This window comes from Drosophila rhopaloa, unplaced genomic scaffold, assembly GCF_018152115.1.
Source record: "Drosophila rhopaloa isolate 14029-0021.01 unplaced genomic scaffold, ASM1815211v1 contig_3, whole genome shotgun sequence".
Lineage (NCBI taxonomy): Eukaryota > Metazoa > Arthropoda > Insecta > Diptera > Drosophilidae > Drosophila > Drosophila rhopaloa.
The window spans coordinates 6,873,726-6,895,892 of NW_025335123.1; the positions used below are offsets into that span (position 1 = coordinate 6,873,726).

Genomic DNA, 22,167 nt, shown 5'->3' on the forward strand with positions numbered 1-22,167 from the left:
AGAAGAAAGACTTACCTTACTTTAGAAGGGAAATCATTACAGATAAACCTAACTAGCAAAATATTTTCATTTTGAATTTTCTCAATGCAGATTGAAAACTTACGTCAAAGATTTAATTTTAGTTCCCTTTGAAAAAGTGTACTTCGTAAGCTGTTAAGTAGAGTGAGTTATCCCACTCACAGCAAATCTGTCTCGTCATTATTGATTCCAAACTTCAACTTTATTCAAACTTTATTCTCTCCCACTCTTTCTCCATCTTTTCATCCGCCTTGGCAGTTTTTTGTTGAAGAATGTCAATAAGCGAAAACTCAAAGTGCTCCGACAACTCAACAGTTTTGAGTTTTCAGCCCAGAAGTCCGCTCCGCCTAATTGTGCGCCCCGGAAAAAGCGGAAAAACCGGAAAAGTCCGCCAAGGCGGCGTGGTCGAAACAAAGAAAATGCCCCACTGGGATGAGTTGTCACCGACTGGAGAAGTTTCTTATCCCAATGTTAATTAATGGACATTATTTGGCATTTCACTCGATTCACCAAAAGGTTGCCATGTCATTAAGATTGCAACCAATCATCAACTACTTATGGCCGCTTGAGAAAGTCAAAGGCCAAAAGACCAAAAAATATCCGAGTGCTCGGCATATAACTTAATGCCACAAAGAGAAAAATTCCCTAAGACGCCGCTGCCGAAAGCACAAAAACACTATTATGAATGCATTGAATTTTTATAATCATCCACAATGTGGCCACATGCAGATAAAGTAGACACACCCACTGCCGACTGCAGGTATGTATGACGACACAAGGGGCTGCAACACGCCCCACAAATCACCAGCCGTATGTATAAACGCAGATCTGAGCACACAGCCAAGTATATGGCATCACCAAGGACATAAATGAAACAAAAACATCAAGGAAAGCCTGGCAAAATGAAGCCTAGATACTCTTTGATGCAACACGATTAGCGGTTCATAATGATTCATTTAGCTAAATTTATAAACACAATGCTATGTTATTATTGAGGAATGAGCGGGGTCAACGAATTGATTATGATCGTTTATAAACTGTCTTTGAAAATATCCCATGCAAATATCTAGATCCTGCTAGTCGTTATTAAAAATGTATTTAGTTTGCTTTATTTTTTGGCAAATGATAGCGTAATCTTTTACCTACTGACTATCTGGATTACACGGGGAACATGGACAGCCACTAAGTTAAAACATTAACTAATTAATTACTATAAAAAAAAGGGACCGTAAGGTTTACTATTCATAGATTCTGTCATGTATTCAACTAAAGACATTATTCACAATTAAAATTAATTAACTGTCAAAGGTGTATTTTGGTTAATAAATTAATGAATAAGATATATGTATTTATTTATTTTAAATGATAAAATAGTTTATAAGACTAAAACTAACACAAAAGGGGATAACTATGTTTTGTATAAATATGATTAGAATTACATACAAGTGTAATATATATGTTTTTGGTGTTCTTTTAGGAATTTAATTATATTTATTATATTTGCTTTGGAAGCATTTTGAAGAAAGTCGGTGGTCCTGTAATTTATATGTGTTGTTGTTGGTCAAAGTTTCAGGATGTGTTCCATAGCTTATATATGTCTAGGCAAAATAGAAAAAAAAATATAAAACAAAAAGATTAGAAAAAGAAATTAATTTAAATAGAGCTGTGATACTAAAATAAATAAAAACTACTGCGAGTTATTAAAGTGGGATTTCCAATGAAATAAAAGTTATACTTTTAGGCACCCAAACTAGTGTTCTTGCACCAAACCCTATGTCGCATGCCGCAAACTCCTTCGGATAGAGTGGATCTAGCAAAAAGCGGCTAGAACTAAAAGCGTACGATAAATATAAATTGCATTGTGCAATAATCTTCAAAGTGCAACAAAGTAAAGAAACAACAACAATGGCTGCAAGCAGGACGACAAGGCGCCACACAGACACTACTAAAACACACAAGCACAACCACACACACACACACACACACACACACACACACGTATGGGGCACAATGAGATGTTGCCACATAAAACCATATAAAAACTAAGACGACGGCCGGGGAGGTGGAAGGTGGAAAAAGAGGAGATATATCCCTGCGCCAGGATATAGCCACACAAAGTAAACAAGGATGTGGGTGGCTGGCTGGTCCAGGGGGATTATCAGGGACCGTCTCTGGTTCCGGACCTGGGTCTGGATGTGGATCTGGGGTAATGTTTTGCCACAAAGCCAAGGACATTGACGTGGCAGCCAAAGGACCTGCCGGGAGTCTCGAAAAAGTGCCAAATGACTCGCAATTGTTTGCAATTTTCCATTTACTCTCACCTGTTATCCTGTGTACACAAATGGTTCAAAATGACCAATGGCTAAAAACATAATTATTGCCACTTCAAAGAGAAAATCTCGGATTAAAACAATTTCTATAGCCATGCTTTCACTTCAATAATAACTAAACTAGCATATATTTTATATTAAGTGCTTTCTTTTTTATTTAACATTTTAAAAACTTAATAAGGATTTTCTTAAACCAACAAAAAAAAGCTAATTCCAGACAACCTTACAAATATCGAAAAAGCTTTCACCAAAACATTTCTGTAACTTCGATTAAATGAAGGGCTGATTTATGAAAAAAGAAAACTAACAAAAATGTATTCGTATTTTTTCATGGCTTAAAATATTAAGTCAAGGCACTTTAAAAATAGTATTCGAACAGATATGAACAGAAGCCTGCCCTTATTTGAAACCAAATAAGAAAATACCTTTTGGGACTGCCAAATATAATAAAATAATGCCATTGTGAAACCAGGAAATTCAATTACAGAGAGATTTATCAAAGGACTCGCACTAGTACAGTTGACTCCATGTCACTATTACCCCCAGAGCTCGGCGCCTCTGCCTTGGACCACAACATTATGGCAGCTAACGGTGAGCCGATGATGCCGAGTATCTTTTGTATTTACTGCAGCGCCACGGCAAGGATGCGGCAAGGATACGACGGGGAAGGACGCCCGGGGAAGGATGAGAGTGCACGGAGGAGAATGCTCCGCTCGGCACTGGCTATCAAAAGTGTTGCTTATTAAAATAAAATTTATTGCTTGTTTGCAGATAAAAATGAAGACAGTGGCACGAGCTCCGCTGCTGCAGCTGCAGCTGCATCTGCTCCGTAAAAGTGTTAAAACGATAAGCGGAAACAGGAAGCAGCGCTGCAGGATACATCGCCTTGCCTGGAATCGCAGTTCGAGAAGGACAGCTCTCGAGACCCGAAAAACCCTAATGAGGGAAACTGGGGGAAAAATGGCTGCAGCTACTTGGTCACGGCCTCTGAGCAGCGGTTGAAAAAGTCCATCAACTCGGACGGACCTTTTTCGAGGACCTGTCTAGACGAAGACCAACGGAGTGACAGTTTCGATTGGAGAGATTCCACTGCGAAAAGTAAGTTCTTGACGAAATGAAATCCTAGCCGCCAGCAAACTAAAGTGACACTTGGGCAAAAAAGAGAGAAGGCTTAAAACATTAAAGAAAGCCAAACCTAAATCCATTGAGTCGTGTTAAGCCCTTTATTAAAGCTCCACGCTGAAGCTTAAGTGAATACTATTTGAGTAACAAAGATCAACAAATTAAATTATGGAACAACTACTCCTTTTATTTAGGGAACTATAAAAACTGCTATCAAAAAAATGCCGTCATAAATTAAGGTACGATTATACTTGATTTGAATTTGAATCAAGACAAATTGTTCTTAAAACCTAAAATATCTTTAAAAAGGTTTGAATAAAGTGCCGAATTCTCAAGACAATAGTAAAATATTTAAATCAAATACGTTTCTAACTTAATAAAATTAATACAAAATCAAGTACACTAAATTCTTAAGACTAGGTTGGTGCACTCTTTCTGGGTTAGTAACATTGGTTCTTAATGATGATATTATCTTAATTAAATAAAATAATTGATTTCAAAAATTTAATGACTACTTGTGGATCCATTCTCAGAAAATCTGCATTCAAAATTTTCATTTTAACGTTGATCAAAATTTTGACCCATTTTCATGTTAGTTATTTCAACGATTATTTCAACTTGTAAAAAAGTCACCTACAACTGGACTTCCAGAGTCCATAACTTTACCAAACTTAACTCGATTTCAAAGTGGCATACCTCTACAAATTTGTATACCCTTGCAGACGGTATTATAATTTCAGTCAAAAGTGAAGGAGACAATTCCGACCCTATTCTTGATCACCATCACCAGGAGAGTCGATCTAGCCATGTCTAAAGTTAAGGAATTCAAAATAACATTTTCACATTTGCTCATTCTAATATGAAATACTATAATATACAAGTAAAACAATTTCAGAGCATGTCTTTTGTTGCCATCATTCCGCTCAGGTTGGTAAATACCAGTTTATTTATATTCTATCCTATACAATAGCCTATATTTTGAGATTAAAAAAGTCCCAGGCCAACGGGTTTGGGGTCCATTTTTCCGCACAGTGCTGTGATGTTATTGCCAGTTGACCAGTTGACCAGATTACCAGTTGACCAGCTGACCAGGAATCGGCGAATAACTTGATTAGCTGCAAGGCCTAGTAGTTGTTGTAGACGAACTCGCTGAGGAGCGAGTTGTTGGGACCATCGCCTCCGACGGAGCCGGCGGTGGACCCCGTGGAGCCGTCCTGTTTGTTGCGCAGCAGGCGGTGCCGGAAGTGCATGCTGCGCAGGCGCTGCATCCGTCGCTTCAGGTTGCAGTAGACGGGGCAGCAGTCGGGGAAGGGCTTGTACATCAGCTCCTCCTCGTCGCCCTGCTCGCACTGGTCCGGCAGGATGTCCAGGCAGCTGGAGGAGACGGAGGAGAGAACAGAGGGACAGGGCATTAGTTCGGGTTCCCATTCCCAAGTGCCATTTTCTGGGGACGGGTGCTCTTCCGGGACATGCTCGGTTGGGATTTGGGGGGGGATGGGCGTGCACATGCTTAGCTGGTGTATAGAACTGCATTGGTCAACTACTCATTCGGCCTAGACATTTTTTCCACTACGAAAATAGACCTGGAGCGGGGCACTATGTGGTTGTTCTCGCAGAAGAGATTCGAGCACAGGCTCAGCAGGACGAGGCGGCGGGGCAGGAACTTCGACTGCTCCCACATGCAGCGGCGGAAGGTTCCTGCATGGAGAGAAAACGCGGTAAGTAAATCAGTAAATTGTCATATTTCTAACAGTAATTATAGAATTCATATACTTACCTAGCTAACAACTCAATATAAAGAAACTGTTATTTGTTTTCTCAAATAATGTATAAATATAAAATGTCGTTAGTAAAACATTTTATAAAACATAGTCTTATGTGAGCAACTTTGGTATTTAGGTAACAACTAAATTAAAAAAGGTTCTGCCTTCGCATTTTAATGCTTTAAAATTTTAAAATTGTGAAAGTAATAGTTTCTGTAAATTAAAATCAAATTGATATAAAACAACTCAAAAGTGGTTTTTAAAAATGTCTTCAATTGATTAAATATAATAAATTAGGGCACAACTAACAAAGTTCCTTTTTTTACACCAATTGTAGCTCTTATGACTCAAAAAGGTTTTTTCTATCTAATCTTAAATCCAACAGCATTTTAATGCTGTTCTTAATTAATTTAAAAAACTAAACTTTAGTTTAAGTAATATTCAATGATGGGACAGATGCATTGAATTGCTTCGTTTAATGTCTACAGAATGTTTACAATTTAAAATATAAAATTGGGCCCTAAAAAATATGTTTCTCTTTATTTCAAAAATAAAATAAAATTAGAAAAAATTTGAGCTAGAAGAAAAGTTGCACCTAACTAGAAACTCTTTTACTCGAAACTAAAGTGCTTATCTAACATATATACCCGTATTGATATTTTAGTAACTTTTTCTGCCTGATTTTATCGGTGTGCGACATGCTTTTTTCTCAGTGTCTTCGGGGGGAACACTCACGCAGCACACTGTTATCGTTTTCGCCCGATTCCTCCTGCGTGTTGTAGTTGCGCTGCAGCTGGTAGTGCTTCATGTGGAACTGGCCGAAGCCAAGGACGCCGACGAGGGCCAGGCACAGCAGGACCCAGATCTTCTCCAGCTGGTACATCTCGGTGACTCGGCTGGTGGGTGCAAACTACGCGCTAAGCTCACACCATGCCACACATTAGTTTGTCGGCATTACGTATACGCAACGTCTGACGCTATGCTCATTGCCCTGCAACTGAGTGTGTGTGGGTAGTTAAATTGGCGTTTGTGCCACGGCACTTGATTAAATCAAGAATAAAATTGCAATGCAAATTTTGCGTTTTACCCAGGCCCATGTCCATGTCCATGTCCATGTCCATGCCCCATTCTCCCATCCCCCAAGCTCGCCCATGATTAATGCCCCCAATCCAATCCAATCCAATCCCATCCAAGTCCAAATGCGATGATGGCATGCAGGGCGGTGCTATGGCAATGTGACGAGAAACAAACCCAGATTGGACCGAAACAGTTTGTCATAATAATCGTTTGTTTTTTCCAGCAATCGCAATAATGTCAAGTGCAAGTTTTGTGGGCCACTCGAGTGGCAAAAGCACATGGAATTGGCGATCTGTTTGATTTAGGGCGTGCGAAGGGAAGTGTTGATTGTTTTGCAAAGTGACGTTGAACCGCCAAGTGATCATCAAATGCCGTGAATGAATAGATTTCCCAATTAATTTGAGTTTTAGGGAATAAGTATTGGTACCTTCACCAAACAAATGCATTTTTAAACTGGTCACAGAAAGCAAATTACAAATTGTATAACTGAATAAAAACGTTTGCTTATTCAATCTTATTTGGCGGACAACAAGTATTTTAATAAACTAATCGTTGTGCTTTTATGCCCAAATGCTCATTCACATTTGCCTCAGTTGATTTGTTAATTAGGAAGTCTATTGTTGATTTATTTGGGAGTTTAGTGCACTTTAACCCATATGAACAGAGTTCATTGGGGAATTTCCTCGGTCCAAGCTCCCGATTCCAATCGCTAAATCGCGAGCACTTGCAACCCATCTGGTTTTGCTCCTTGCCCTTTTCATTTCCTGTTTTACTTTTCTTTTTGTGTCGCTGTCGCGGGGCGTGGTCTGTCAACTCATTAGCTGGGTCTGAATCCCCCCTTCAGCCCCCGCCACCACCCTGTCCCATTTTTCTGGAAAAGTCGCCATGCCACCAACCTTAAGTAGCTTAAAAGCTTTTTTTCCCAGCTGTCCCATGCGAGCAGAACTCTACAAGAAAAGGGAAAAACTTATTCGATGCATTAGAACATAATGTCTTAGTTTGCTCTACGCTTTTTTGTCAGAATGATGGCAAACATCATATAAACTACAAGTTCCTGTAAACAAAGCCCCCCATCAAGCAATTCATTAAGAAAGATCGAAAATATAGATGTCATCAAAGGAACTTTGAATTTTCTTGGATATTTTATATACAAATTATGAATACTTAACCTATGAGTCAAATTTCATTTACGAAGGTTGCCAGAAAGCGCTTCATGATTGACAACACATGTAAATACCCTTTTCAAAAATAATTCGGTCTTAGCTATTTAATAATTTTCTACATTTATTTACATTAAATGGTAAGAATTAAAATAGTTTTAACTATTTCATTGATTACAAAATTATTGCATTTCATACTCTATTAGGACAAGTAAATAAATAAAACTATTCAGTTTAATACATTGATTTGTTTCTGTCTTTAATTATTTTCAGCCAAACTCTTTAGTGAAACCCATGATTCCCTAATGGGGATTCGTTATTGGTCACCAGTAAATGAAAGTGAAATTGCTTGAACTGACAGTGGTAAATCTGATGCATTCACATCCGTTTGACCAACTGCCGCGGGCACATGTGCTCCTAACTGGTCCGGAAATTATCAGGGGGACCTGGGCCTGGGAACTGGGGATTAGCCCAAAGTTGTCGGTGGCAGCTGCTTTCAGCAGTTGACTTGCGGCTGGGTGCCGGTAAATGGGTGAATGGGGACCGCTTGGAGCTGCATCTAACTGATGGAGAAGTGGAGCCACAAACTGCAGCGGGATGGAAAGTAAAAGTTCCATCTCGACCTCCTCGAATCGGTGCACGCAATAATACTCCAAAACTTTGACTCAGATCCGCAAGGAAAAAAAAAAAAAAAGGAAAACAGAGGGCGAGTAAACGCAGCAGAAGTGGGAAACAACAATTTTGAAAACTTCGACTGGCAGTTGGAGAGACTGGCTGGGAAAACTGGCATTTCCCAGCTCGCGCTCCTTATCCCTTTTTTGGCCAGATCGAAAGGAGTTGGAAAACGGTAGAAACGGCAACGGCAGGGCTTTATTTATACTCGGTCGTACACTTTCAGCTGTCTGCAAATCGTATAAATAATTTCTTGACTTCTTTTCTTTTGGCATTTTTGAAGCATGCACTAACGAAAATGATTACAAACTTTCCCAAATGACATCGTAAAAAGTTAAATAAGTTTTCAGCAGTGCCGCAGTAGCAATGGCAGCAACAGCAAGTGGGCAAAACGACACGCTAAGTGCTAGCAAATTCCATGCGTAATTGCATCCTGAATATTTATTTTCCGGAGTTGCAACAGTTTCGAGTTTCCCTGCATTATTCAAGTCTGACGTATGCGAGTTAACGTTTTTTTGTTTTTTGTGGGTGATTCCTCGTCGTTTGCAGCTCACATCACGTATACGCGCTGGTGTACGGTGTACGGTGAAGCTCGAGAATTAGCTGCGCATTAAAGTACGCAGGTGAACCCGTAATTCAGAAATCACCAGGGAGACGCTTTAATTTAATTTATTAGGACTTTTCTCTTGTACTTTGCGGGCATACTCGCGGCGGTTTTGGAATTAATCATATTTCAGGTTTGTTCGCAGTTTTCTTTTTTAATATCACGAATACGCCGCGTTGAACATGTATGGGCCAAATTAAGTTGCGTATGCCTTGATGAAACCGCCAAAGAGAGGAACTAATTGAATTTATTTGTTTTAATAAAATTTGAAGTTTGTTATTCATAATCATAATAGCGTTTCAAAGTTAAATTGTAAAAATTTAGTAAAGTAAAATGTATATATATTTTGACACCAAATAGGTTATTATTAATTCAATGTTTATTTTTGTATAGAACTAACAATACCTACTAATTAAACGTTCAACTCTATATTGCATCAAGAATGTTTTGTGTAAATAGTTAAATAAAAATGGTCCTACGGTTTTACTAAGACATTTAAAAAAAACTTGATTCAACTGCCAAACTCTCAAAATAATAGTAAAATTCTTAAATCAATGCCGTTTCAAAAATATCTTAAGAATAATAGGTTCCAGAAATCTAATGAACATAGCAAGTAAAACTGAAATTTTCAGAAAACCAAGTACCCAAAATTCTTAAGTCAACGTTATTGTGTATTGACTAACATAGGTTCTTTATAATATACAAATCTTTCAAGAAATGACATTAACTTAAGAAATATAGATTAAGTAAAAAACTACATTAAATGAAACAATAAAAAAAAATATTCAGGAAATCATAAAAACAAAATTCTAAAACCCATCAATTATCTTTAAAAGTAAAATAAGTAATTTGGACAATAACTAGTGCATTCGAACTTGACTCCTTTCAAGCATGACTTTAGTTAAGCCAAGCTTCGAATTCTTGGTTTTTTCCCTAAGTGTATGAAATGTATGTAGTAAAATGTTATTGGGCAGGATCCGATTATTTTTGCAGTAAGCTGTTATCGTTAGTATTTATTTCTATTATTGTAGTCATAAAACATTCAACCACTTTAGCTTCCTACGCTCGTAAATTAAAGTTCTATACAAATTCAGGTGGACTACATTTTCGTATCTTTATTGTTTTCTAAGATTTATATTAAATTTGATTGCAGCGCTGAAATATGAAAATAAACTGGCACTGTTGCCATAAAAAACAAATACATTAAACTTAATGTAAACTTAATTAAAGCTATTAAGAATTATAGACTCTGAGAGAAGAATAACAATTTGAAGCTTACAATAATTGTCAGTGCTAATTATTTATTAATACCATTAAGGATTTTGATGAATTTTAAATTTTTATTGAAAATTTCATAAGCGAAGGTTTCATTTCCCATTTAGAATATTCAAATTAATAGCCCATTGTGAAAGTACATATTAAATATAACTTTAAACAGACAAAGAGCCGTAAATTCCAAAACGCTAGTACACAAAGGCGCCCAAGTGCCTTCCCGCAACCGCGCCCACCGCACCACCACCAGGCCACACCCACCAAATACCGCCCACCGCCCACCGACCGCCGCCCTCCAAAGCTCCAAAGCAGAATCCTGCTGTGTTTTATATTTAGAGCAGGCAACAATTAAGTTTGTAAAAGTTAAAAGTTTTCCAGCGACAACATTGTCTGCGACGACCTTTTGTTTGCACGTGGCTGTTATCCACTCGCTTCACCTCCCTCCCCTTCCCTTCCCTTCTCTACCCCTTTCCCCTCCCGCCACCAACCCATTCCAGTCCCGTTCCGCTTGGCCAATTCAACTAAGCCACATCCCTGCTGTCAGACCAACTCGAGGTCCTTTAAGCCACCTGTGGGAGGGGGAGGGGTAGGGGGAGGGGGAGCGGGGTGATGTTCCTGAGGCGTGGGGTCACCTGTACGTGTTGTTGTGGAAGGCGTAAACTGTATTTTTATGACACTAAGCAAACAATTAACTCGAGCGGCTAAGCATTAGAAAAGAGAGTCCAAATACACTGGAAACTATTATAATTAAAATAACAGAAAACATGTAATGCCACACAGTTAAAGAGCTTTACAATCAATCACATTTCAAATCAATATTTCACTAAATTTTAATTAAAAGTAGTACTTACGACAAGCGACTTATTTTAGGTGGTTGAAGCAGAAAAACTTTTCTATATTTAGACAATTAAGTTAATTTAAATCTAATTTCAGAAAGCTGTTCTTGTAATACGGAAAACACTTAATAACTAAAGGCTTTTTCTATCCAATAGTGTAAGATCAACGGTGTTAATCTAATAATTAATTAATAAACTATTAACGATAATCAAGCGAATTCAATTAATTGTAACAATGGATACATACCTAAACATTATTAAATACAATATTCTAGAAAGCTGAGTAGGATTGCGTATCGTGGTTTCACAGGACATGGTGGACGGTTTTTTCCAGTGCAAAGGTAACCATGGAACCGTGGAGGATGGAAAAACTGCGAACGGCTTGTGCCATCCGCCAAGACAATGGACAACAGATATCGCCGGTGCCCCGCCCCTTCCGCTTCCCCTTTCCATTCCCTTTCCCCATCCGCGGACACTTTGGCAATCACAAGAAGCGAGAAGAGCCCTCTGCCAGCCCACTTTTAGCCACGCCCCCCAGGGGCCCAGTTGGTTACTTTATTTTGGGGCCCGAGTCAATTAGAATGCTAATTTGTATGCAAATATTTGTGAATTGAATGAGGTTGGGCCGCCTTGTGTGTGGGTGGCTCCACCATCCAGCATCCAGTATCCAGTATCTGTATCTGCGCCTTTGTCCCATGCCCTTTGTTTATTTGTTTGCTTGTCCTTTATTGCGAAACCGGAAATAAACTAAAAGCCAGCAGAAAAGGAAAGTGAAGGAAATTGCCTGCAGCTTGGCGCCAATGAACACCTCTCACAGGATCCCGAGTGCTTCGAGTGGGTTTTAGGAGTGTGAAGAGCGGTCGCAAGGACCATTCATCATATGCTCCAGGAGATGTGAGATTTTAAAGCAATCAGACCTAATGACTCCCTGTCACTGGAGGGCACTATTTGCATGGAATAATACAAGCTAGTCAATAAGAAGTGGACTGCAATTACTTAACTAAATTAGATAAAAGCACTGTAGGGCTATCTTTCTATTAGTTACATTTTAAAATTACACAAGTTTTCATACAAGAACATTAGGTTCAAGAACATCAGGTTAAAGTTTGTCATTTTGACATCTTTACATAATTCCCATTTATTATTAATGATATAACATCTTGGACTTTTGAAACTAAAAGTGTTAATTTATTTTCCATTTCTTGTTTTTTACAAATCAACCAATTTTAACTAAATACCATATAATCAAACAAATAAATCCCAATACATTGCAATATTGACCAACAATACAAAGGAAGACCAATTAATTATTTAAAACGGTCTGAAGGGAACAACAGGAGCCTTAATTCAGCATAAGTCTTAACCCCTTCCCCAAACAAAAGATATATTTGCACCCGACGTAAAGTGCTCGTATTACTTTCGACAGAGACAAACGAATGCGTTGTTTTATGCAGTAACCCATATTTATTGAAGCATACAATTCTTAGTCACAGAGGGAAGTCAAAAAAAAAAGCAAATAGTGGGAAAGTCAGGGGAGGAAGTCCACCGCCAGGTGGATGTCAGTAGTTGGGCTCCTTGCCGAAGAACGAGAAGGTCTCGTTGCACCGAATCTCGTAGCAGTCCGGAAAGGATGTGAAGTGCCTCGATAAGCGCAGATCGAATATGAATTCGCAGTACGGGTAGCTGAAAGAAGGCAAACACTGAGCGCCAACAAACAAGCCAATTCGGGATGTTTGGAATGGAATGGAATGTGCGGTATGTGCGGGGTGGTGATGTGATGCATGCTGCGGATGCAAGAAATCGCTGATAAAATATTTATTCCGATGGCGACTCCCGACTCCCGACTCCCGACTCCTCCTCCTCCTTCGGCCAACTCAACAAAAGAAGCCAAACGAATCGAAACAATGCTGCCAGCCATTTTAATTGTTATGCAATTCAAATGCCATATATGGAATATAGGTACGTGCGTGTGTGCCTGGGTGTGTGTGTGTGTGCGTGTGTCTGTATGTGTGTGCCCCGAGCTCAAGTCCGAAAAGCAAACCCCAAGCAAAAGCCAAACAAGTTTATTTTATTTTAAAATGCAATTCACACTACAAAATAACAGAGGCATGCATAAATTGCAAATTGCATGTGCTGGCTGAGTATTTCAATGGCAGTGGGTGGTCATGAGGTGCATTTTGGTGTGGGTGTGGGTGTGGATGTGTGTGTGCTTGTGGGTGTGGAAGTGGGTGAGTGATTGCATAGCTTACATTGGCGGAAACCATAGAAAGCAGCGATATGTGCAGAGTATGCCAAAGGGTCGCTTAAATTCTCCGTCTGGCGTTTGGATCGAGCCGGAATTGTGCTTCCTCCAGCATTGTGATGCCCAGCCTGCAAGTGGGTAATAGTTACAACTTTTCGTATTCTTCGGCACTGCACTCGATTGGCCATGTGTAAGTGACTAATCTGTGTGCCGAAGTCCTTTGTTGCGTAAGGATTCCGACTGCCAATTAAACCCAATACATTCTCGATTTATTTGTCTGGCCTCACTTTCGACTTAAAACAAAATTACAATTTTAGTTAGCAGTACAGAGTTGAAATCGCATGCTAAGCAGGATTTTTTTTGATTGACTACAGTAAATACTAGTGGGAATGAATGAACTTAACGTTTTTTTTTTTGTAAAGCCAAAGGACGTCCCGGTGAAATTATTTCAAAACGTATTTAAAGTTGATTTGTTGTATTCTAACTAAACACTGTTACTAATAAATGGAGTAAAATGCATTACACTCTTGTATTTTCATATCTTTGATTTTATGTTTATGCCAAACAATTCTATATATTGAATTATATTAGTTTATTTTGAATTTATGTTCAGATAAACATGAATTCAATGTATTTCATTTGTGCACTTTAACTAAAAAATAAAAAAAATCTTTGCACAAATTATTGTTTCAATATGAATTGTGCTTTTTATTCGGCCATGTCTTTTTTTTACTGCTGTATTACTTTTATATAACCACTTTTAGGAGTTTTGTTTTTTTTTGGAAGCAATCAGTTGACCACATGGCGCATTAGCAACGTCGTTTCGGTAGAACTGTAACGTCACATTGAATTTTCACCACAAACACCCACTCGAAAAAAACGTGATCAAAACAAAATATTGAAAAAGGGAGATGATTGGGACTACGTACTTCCATAGTTGTAATCACATAAACAGCAGAGGATTAGCAGCAAAACAAATGCAATTGTTGTGGTGCTCTTGCGTGTGTGTATTGCAGTTATTGTTGCTGCCGCAGATTTAGTGGTTCTCGTTACTGCTATCGATTTCGCCATTGCACAACAATCGTAAACACACCCGCCGCCAAAATCGGAATCTGAGGCTGAAATTGAGGCTGAAGCCAAAACTGAATCTGAACCTGAGCCTGCCATGTGGCGACTTTGGACGCCTTCGGATGCCTCGAGTGCGATGCGTGGATGTCTCGGCGCGGTTTTAACCGCCGCCAGCGATGGATGTCGCGAGTGTGCCCAAAATCAGCCAGCGAGGCGAGCGAATCAAAATGGGACGAACAGAACATGATACAAATAAACAAACGGCAAAGAAATGCCACGAGTTTGAGCTTGTGTGCGCCTAAATTGATGCCAATTGATAAATTATCGCATGCGGTTGTGTGGGTGTACGACCCCATCTGCCTCCACCTTCTTCTTCTTCATTTTCTACACCTCCTGCTCTCTAATATGATTACCACACGGAGAAAAATACTAAATACTAAATATCTAATCATAACCTGTATGGCAAAATATCACATAAAATTATGGGATTCAATTAACATCTATATTTTATCTTCCGATTTCTTGTTCATTACCCAAACCGCATGTTCTCCATTACCACGCTTTAAGTTTGAATAAAAAAAAATGCTAGTGCATAATCCATGATGCCCCACGTTGGGCGCCATAATATTATGTTGAATTATATTTTACAAAATGTGGTTAGAACTTGGCAAGCCAAACAAAGTGCAAAGTATATTGATGTGTTTTTTCAGTGTAAGCCCAGAGCAAAAGGGAGAGTCAGTCACACTTTGCCATCCTCGTTTTCCATTTTTCGTTTCAGTTTCTTTTTCGGTTTCCATTTCGGTTTCGGTTTCGGATCTCATGGGATTGTAGTTGTGGCTGTTAGCACCTTTTGTGTGGCAAATCAGTCAGCTATCGCATCACTCAATTCAGGTGAAGGGGCTGGTTGGGGAATGGGGTGGCTCGCTATGAATGCATAAACTCAAGGAATGCAACATGCTTAGTGTATTTGCTAGGTATCTTTAACTCGGCATAATAAGTCAATGATCTAATCAATCACTCAAATCAAATGCCAAATATCTTCGTTTTAAAAAAAACCAAATTGCGTTATGAATCATTTTTCTAGCAGCACAATACATGAGATGATTCATTCCTGGCTAATTCTACTATTTTTTGTATTAGTTTAACGAAATATGTATTTTCAATTCTCAATAATAAATATTTACATCCTTAAAAAAGTATTTTATTTTATTTCATTTATGTAATTTAATAAAATGTATGTATTGTTTAGTTCTTTAGCTAGCATTTCAAGTTGATAAATCTCTATACTTGAAAGGATTTGGTAATGAAATAAGCTTTTTTTATGAGTAATTTAATTAAATATATGTATGGCCTAATATTTATAGAGCATTCCGAATTGTTAAATCAATTAACTTAAAGGTTTCATGTTTTTCAATTAAGTTGAATTCGCTATTTTTTTACAGAGTTAGACGCAATATTTGATTATAATCTGTTTACATGGGCACTCCACAATGCCTCTTTCAGTTCGCCCCAACAGATGGTTGGACAATTTAGTCGTAATGCGCAATTAATTTGTTTATAACTATTTCAAAATAATCTAATTCCCAGCCCCCAGAAATTCAGAAATTGCCGTAATTTGCCAATCAACATTGAAATAGAAGCCACCGCCAACGCACCGCAATGCAATAGAGCGGCAAAGGCCTAGCAAACAACGCACTACGCACTACGCACTTCGCATAGTTCCCCAAGCGATCCCCTGCCCCCATGTACAGTTGTATATATATATATACATTCAGTAATACACAACGACCACGACCCAAATCCCAGTTCCAAATACAACCGACTGACTGACAGATCCAAAGCGAACCGAATAAAGTCGGGCCGCGTGGATCGCTTGATCTTCTGCGTTCTGAATTCTGCCTTCTGGTTTGCGGGTCCGTTGGCCTTCAGCGATCAATGCCATTTCGTTTGATTCCATTAAAGTGCGGCCCCATCTGGTCCGGCCCAAAAGAATGGAAGCGGTCCCACTCTGGCTCGCAATTTCACGACCCACTCTGCAGTCAGTTGGTCAAAGGGTTGGAGGATGGGAGGATGGGAGGATGGGTCCCGGCGCAGGTGCGCCAGTTAACAGCTCCATTGACTACAGCCACATAATTTATCTTATTTTTAGCCAGCACCTGACAACCAAACCTCCCTCCCCCCCCATTTCACAGCCCCTCTCCACCCCGCAGCCTGGGTACACAAATTTTCAGGAATCGCTTTGGCATAACTTTGACTGGCTTATAAATGTCGAACGATTTATTTGCGGCTGTTGGCGCGGCCAGGAGTTTAGCCGAGTTGGGGTTCAGGTACAGCCATTGCTATGGACTAACCAAGTTTGGTTAACTCCCCGCGACCCCCGACCCCCAACCCATGCCTTTCAGCCATCAAGTTGAGCGGATATATCGCTTTTAACCGGGCAAAAAGGGGAAGCGATGCGAAGCGATGGAAAAAATGACGGCGGTAACAAAGTGTTTCAAATTTGTTTACTACAAAAAGTGGATTGCTTTTTGGCCAGCTTACAGGTATGTGGCCAGGTAATTGGGCGTGGACCGCCCCAGACAAAAGGGGGCGTGGCAAGTTCGGCTGGTTTGGATGGGTCCATTGATAGCTTTTGCGGCTTTTCAACTTTGCCATCAAATGGAGTGCGAACAGAGCACTGTTGACTCCCTGGCTTTGCGGCAACTTTAAGTGAGACACGAGTCGTGAACTTTGACTCGAAGTATTTTGGCGCTACCAGCATAAATTCGTCCTAGTTCGACAAGGAATTGGCATGGTCATTGGCTCACGGATTCATCGCATCACTAGTCTATCACACAGAACTCAAAAAGGCACATAGATGGCATATAATTATAATCTTAAGGGCACAACACGCATATACATTTATCGGAAAATCCAAATAGCTTTATTGTTTTTAACCCAATACGCATGAGTTGAAGTATTTTTATACCCGTTACTCGTAGAGTAAAAGGGTATATTGTATTCGTGCAAAAGTATGTAACAGCTAGAAGGAAGCGTTTCCGACCCTATAAAGTATATATATTCTGGATCAGGGTCACTAGCCGAGTCGATATAGCCATGTCCGTCTGTCCGTCTGTCTGTCCGTCTGTCTGTCCGTATGAACGCTGAGATCTCGGAAACTATAAAAGCATTTTGCAAGCAGATTCTAGGAGTTCCTACGCAGCGCAAGTTTGTTTCAAAATGGTGCCACGCCCCCTTTAACGCCCACAATCGCTTATATACGATTTTAAAAATTTAAATATTTCGGAAAAGTAAAAATGCAGTTTTATTGTGTTTATCAATACCTATCGAAATGTAGAAGAAATTTTTCAAATCGGACCATTCGTTAAAAAGTTATGCGTGATCAAAATTTCTATCTCCATCTCCCTCGCACTCCTTTTACCTGAGTAACGGGTATCTGATAGTCGGGGCACCCGACTATAGCGTTCTCTCTTGTTGTTTCTTGATTTCATTTGGTTTAGAAATCGAAAGAAGCCAAATACACACCCCTTGTTGTAAATAAAACAGTTTATTCTCATAAATTAGGTGTTTGATTTAATAATACTTCCTGTCGTTCTCTACATGTCCATATAAAATCTAGTATTAGTCAGACTTATGCTATCAAAAAAAAGGCTTAAATAGATACACTAGTTACTCGAAGTAGTTCAAAAGCGTACACGTGACGCTGGTGCAGTCGGGCAGTGACGTAAAGAGCACGCAGGATAACTTATAGTCGTAGATGAACTCGCAAGTGGGGTAGCTGCAACAGTGGATACGTGGAGTTTAGGCAAGAATCGGAAAAAATTAAAGGACCGCAGGACTCACCTGACGGTGAAGAACCAGGTGCACTTGAAGTTGCACAATATGCCATAGGGCTTCTTCAGCTGCTCCTTTTTGTTGACCACGGTGTTCTGCAGGTTGTAGCCATCGTAGCGACGCCAGCAGTGGTTGATGTTACCTGCGAAAAGTCCATTAAATTGGTAATATCTAAAGGATATAATATCTTAACTCAAGGCCTGTGAAATCAGTTTGGCCGGAATCATCGGTTATTTAAATTCTGTTTTGTCATGCCAATTCCTACGATTATACAATGGTATATATTTTTGGAGCACTTTAAATGTGCATCTGCTCACGACGAAATCGTTTGATTTTTAGTAACTTACTGAAATAAAGGTTGCATTTCACTTTCTACGACATGCATTGCAGAAAAAACTTCAGAACTCACGGAAATCTATAAAATTAAATTTCGTTGAAGCTTGGAAATAATGAAAAGTTATTTATTGATCAAAATTAGGTAAACAACACTTTTATTTGATACTGATTCGATTGTTATTATTACTTTTATTTATATTATTATTATAAAGTATCGCCTCAATAAACCAAAAAGATTGAATTGTCGGTAAAGGAAGCTTCTTAAATAAAAATAAATGTTTCTAAATTGATTTTTGCCATTTTTGGTGAAAGTTTTATGGTGCAGAGAGCGAAAGGCTAATAAGGCTATTATCACCATTAGTTCCCGATTTCAGGTCGGTTTGCTGGACTTTAAATGGAATGCTTTTCCTGTGAACTTACGGCGTATGTGGTGGCTGCCGCCGTGGTGGTGAAAGTCGCGGCCCTCCAGCTGCCCCCCGTGCCCGTTGGTGGCCTCCACGCCCCTGACGCCCCTGCCCCCGAAGAGGAGGAGGTACCAGAGCACCAGCGAGCTGACGATGAAGATGTAAGTCACTAATTTGGCCATTTCCGGCGCTCTGTCTCTTTCCCTATTTCTATCGCACTCAGGAGCTGTTTTCCTTCTGGGCCACTTTCCTTTTGCTTTCTCCTCGATCTGCAGTGTATGTGTGTCCGTGTCCGTGTCCGTATCCGTGTCCGTATCCGTGTCCGTTTCCGCGGATGTATGGGTGTGTGGGTGTGCGGGCGTGCCACTGTGTGGGTGTGCTATGGCTGTCGCTTTCGTTGCCGCTGCGAATGTCGCCCCTGCACTGAATACATTTTCTAAATAAAAATGTGAAATGTGAATTCGCCTCGCTGGTCTCGCAGTTCGGCGTTCCAACGGAACACTGCCGATTCACTCAATGGTCCGATTTGCTTTTGCTTTTGCCTCTGTTTTTTGCTCCAGGTTTTGGTCCAGGTACAGGCCACCGCTCCAATGCGACATTTATTTTTGGATCTTTTCGGACATCGGCCGCACAAACTATTCAATTTGAGCGCGTGTGTATGCCGTTCGCCGAGTGCCTCCATTGCCTCCATTGCCTCCCGCTGTCTGTCACTCATCTCGCTAATTTAAATAATCAAATGCGAATTAGCTGCGGCCGAGGGGGTGCCCACATGGCGACATGCCGCACAGGGGGATGCGAACCCACTGGTCAGATCCAATCCCATCCAATCCCATCCAACGCATGCAGTTGCGACTCTGGTGCCCAGCGAGCAGATTGAACAAGGTGGGTGATTCGCGGGTTCTCGAAGACCTTGACCAGTCGATATTTATCGTATCATCGAAGGCCCGGTAAAAACATCGCTTAAACAATTTCAAGTAATTGTACAGTAACTACTATTATAATATGTCTTGGAACAATCTTTGGAATATATTTTCTGAAAACGAGTTTATTAAGAAATCTTAAAGAAATTAGATTTTCTTCCAACTTAGTTACATTTATACTTCAAGTCTATTCAGAAGGCTTTGGGATGCATACTTACATATTTAGCTATTTATGGAAAAACACTCGACAATGACCAAAAAAAACAAAATGTTAAGATGGTAAAATTATAAGTTATAGGAGAGTATGTTATTAATCATCGGGGACTCCAAAGCCCAACAGTTTTTTTTTTAATTTTTAGGCCATTTTGAAAACTTTACTTTAAATTCAAGCAAAACGCACTTGAGGCAAAGGTTCTTTTTAAAATTTACAGGTTAAGGAGAGGTGTTTAAATTATTCATTAACAAAATGTTGTTACTCTAATCGACCATGAAACATATAATTTGTATACAATTTTCAGTTAAAAGTTTGTAGTGCTGTATATATATATTCTTGTTCAGCATCTTTAGAATGCCATGTCCGTATGTCCGTTCGTCCTTTTCTGGGCAACCTGGTTTCTGAGTAAATTCTTTTTTATTAACATACTCAGACAAAGCAACATACAATAGAGTATTAAATTTTTGTTATAACTGCAAGGGCTTTGCTTTCTTTATTTTACCTTGTTTCCATTTCCAGTTACCATTTAAAATTGTATGTAATACTATATGCATTGACATTGTCTTATTCATTACCATAAACATCGTATGCTGCCATTTGAAATCTCAGAGCTCAATAAATATTTACAGCATTCGAATGACAAAGGAAATCTTTCTTCCGTTTCAATTACTAAGATGGTTTTCAACTGCATTCACCTTTCTTGGGGCAATATCCCTCCGCCGTTCCCCCCTCGGTCTACCCTTCGCACAATGAAAGCTAGTCAAACTCGCTATAAATTAAAATTTTATTTAGCTGCAGTTGACAATTTATTTGCATTTCATTTACCACAAAGGCGAACAGGAAAGGCACAGTATGTATCAGGTTATGGGGTTCGAATTTACATTACCCTTTTTTGCTATCATCATCTGATGTACTTTACGCATATTTAATTATTTGTACTGTACTGTATTTGTTATTAAGTAATCTGTTAATTTCTTTAAATTTGTCATCATTTTTATTTATTTATTTTTTTATACTTTATTCTAAATCTATCCAAGGTTCGAACAATCACTTACTGTTTGGTTTAAATTGTCTTGTCATTTTTATATTACATATATGTTTTCTGTGAAGAAGTTCAATTTAACAAACAAAATATATAGTTTATTAAAACTAATTCTAGTCTAGAAATGCAAAAGTTTGAATGAGTTTAATATAAACAAATATTTGGTTGAAGTTTTCGAATTCCTTGAAAGACAATACTGAGAATACGAGATTCTCAGAATTTGGTTCTCTTATCGCCTGAAAGTGGAAGGAAAGCTGGGAAGGGCCTGTATACTCGGCCTTATAAGAGGTAACAGGGACAAAAAGAAACCGGCAAGGAAAGCCTTACATCATAAAGGGGAAGAACACGAACAAGTGTCCACAGGGATTGGCGGCAGCCAAAGGAAACGATGGTGGGTGTAATGGCGAAGTGCGGTGACGTTCCTACAATGCGGTTATGGTGCTGTGGTGAGCGGTGGGTTAGTGGGTGGATGGGTGGATGGGTGGTGCAGTGGGGCATCCGTATGCCATGGAAGGTTGTAGGAAAATGCAATGAAACGAAATGAATGTCGCTGAATGAACGAATGAATGCATGCATAACTAACACGACACCAAATGAACGGAAAAGAAGGTCGAGCTGGAGTGGGAGCGGCAAGTTACATGTTCCCATATCACCACATATATCTGATATTCCTAAGTTGTCTGCCTGCCTGCCTGCTGTTTCTGACTGCCAACCAAATGGGAACTCCGATGGGGGTCTTCGGTGCGGGGCTGGTTGAATGGAACCGACTGAATGAAGTGTTTGACAACACTTTAACTTGATTAAAAATTTAATAGCCAGCAGGGCAAACATTGTGCGAAGGCCAGGAGGGGAACTGTCGAAGGACTCGTCTCAATTGGATTGCACAAGTTGCCACAACATTTGTCTGCTCTTGTGTGCGGGTTAAGCTAACGAATGCATTTCATTAAGATTTGCCACTTGCCACTGAACTAGTTCTTTAAATGCGCAAATAGAGTCTGGCCGAAACATTCGTCGAATTGGTGCTTCCCCCAATTGAATAGAGCCGAAAAGCATCTTAATTAAAATAAAATGGAATGCTTCAAAGGAGCCCAACGTACTCCGCTCCACATATATTTTCCTGGGCCTGCAGATGGATACGTTTTCTAACCAGCGAAGATTTAAGGAAAACGTTGACGATGTACCTAAGCAAAGCCTCCAGACAAAATTCCAATTTAAAACAAAATAGACATTCTAAAAAAAAAAAAAATCTAAAA

At 39.5% G+C, this 22,167-nt stretch overlaps 3 protein-coding genes across 4 annotated transcripts; all 3 read right to left on the reverse strand.

Annotated features, from left to right (window-relative positions):
• Positions 1–4,373: 4,373 nt before the first annotated feature.
• On the reverse strand, positions 4,374–6,144 carry LOC108044226 (uncharacterized protein CG1552). Of its 2 annotated transcripts, none has more exons than XM_017123147.2 (3): positions 5,969–6,144; positions 5,054–5,168; positions 4,374–4,844 (listed from the first exon to the last, which is right to left on the reverse strand). In XM_017123147.2, the coding sequence occupies exons 1-3, from the start codon at positions 6,114–6,116 to the stop codon at positions 4,595–4,597; spliced, it is 513 nt and encodes a 170-aa protein (XP_016978636.1). In that variant the 5' UTR covers positions 6,117–6,144; the 3' UTR covers positions 4,374–4,594. The 2 variants fall into 2 exon arrangements, with proteins under 2 accessions (XP_016978636.1, XP_016978635.1); XM_017123146.2 differs by having other exon boundaries at positions 5,015–5,168.
• A 6,161-nt stretch (positions 6,145–12,305) lies between these two features.
• Positions 12,306–14,345, reverse strand: LOC108044228. Its single transcript, XM_017123150.1, has 3 exons — positions 14,026–14,345; positions 13,104–13,224; positions 12,306–12,537 (listed from the first exon to the last, which is right to left on the reverse strand). Exons 1-3 carry the CDS (start codon positions 14,261–14,263, stop codon positions 12,414–12,416), a joined length of 483 nt encoding a protein of 160 aa, XP_016978639.1. The 5' UTR covers positions 14,264–14,345; the 3' UTR covers positions 12,306–12,413.
• Positions 14,346–17,720: 3,375 nt separating this feature from the next.
• LOC108044229 lies at positions 17,721–19,233 on the reverse strand. Its single transcript, XM_017123151.1, has 3 exons — positions 18,755–19,233; positions 18,008–18,140; positions 17,721–17,942 (listed from the first exon to the last, which is right to left on the reverse strand). Exons 1-3 carry the CDS (start codon positions 18,918–18,920, stop codon positions 17,834–17,836), a joined length of 408 nt encoding a protein of 135 aa, XP_016978640.1. The 5' UTR covers positions 18,921–19,233; the 3' UTR covers positions 17,721–17,833.
• Positions 19,234–22,167: the final 2,934 nt, after the last annotated feature.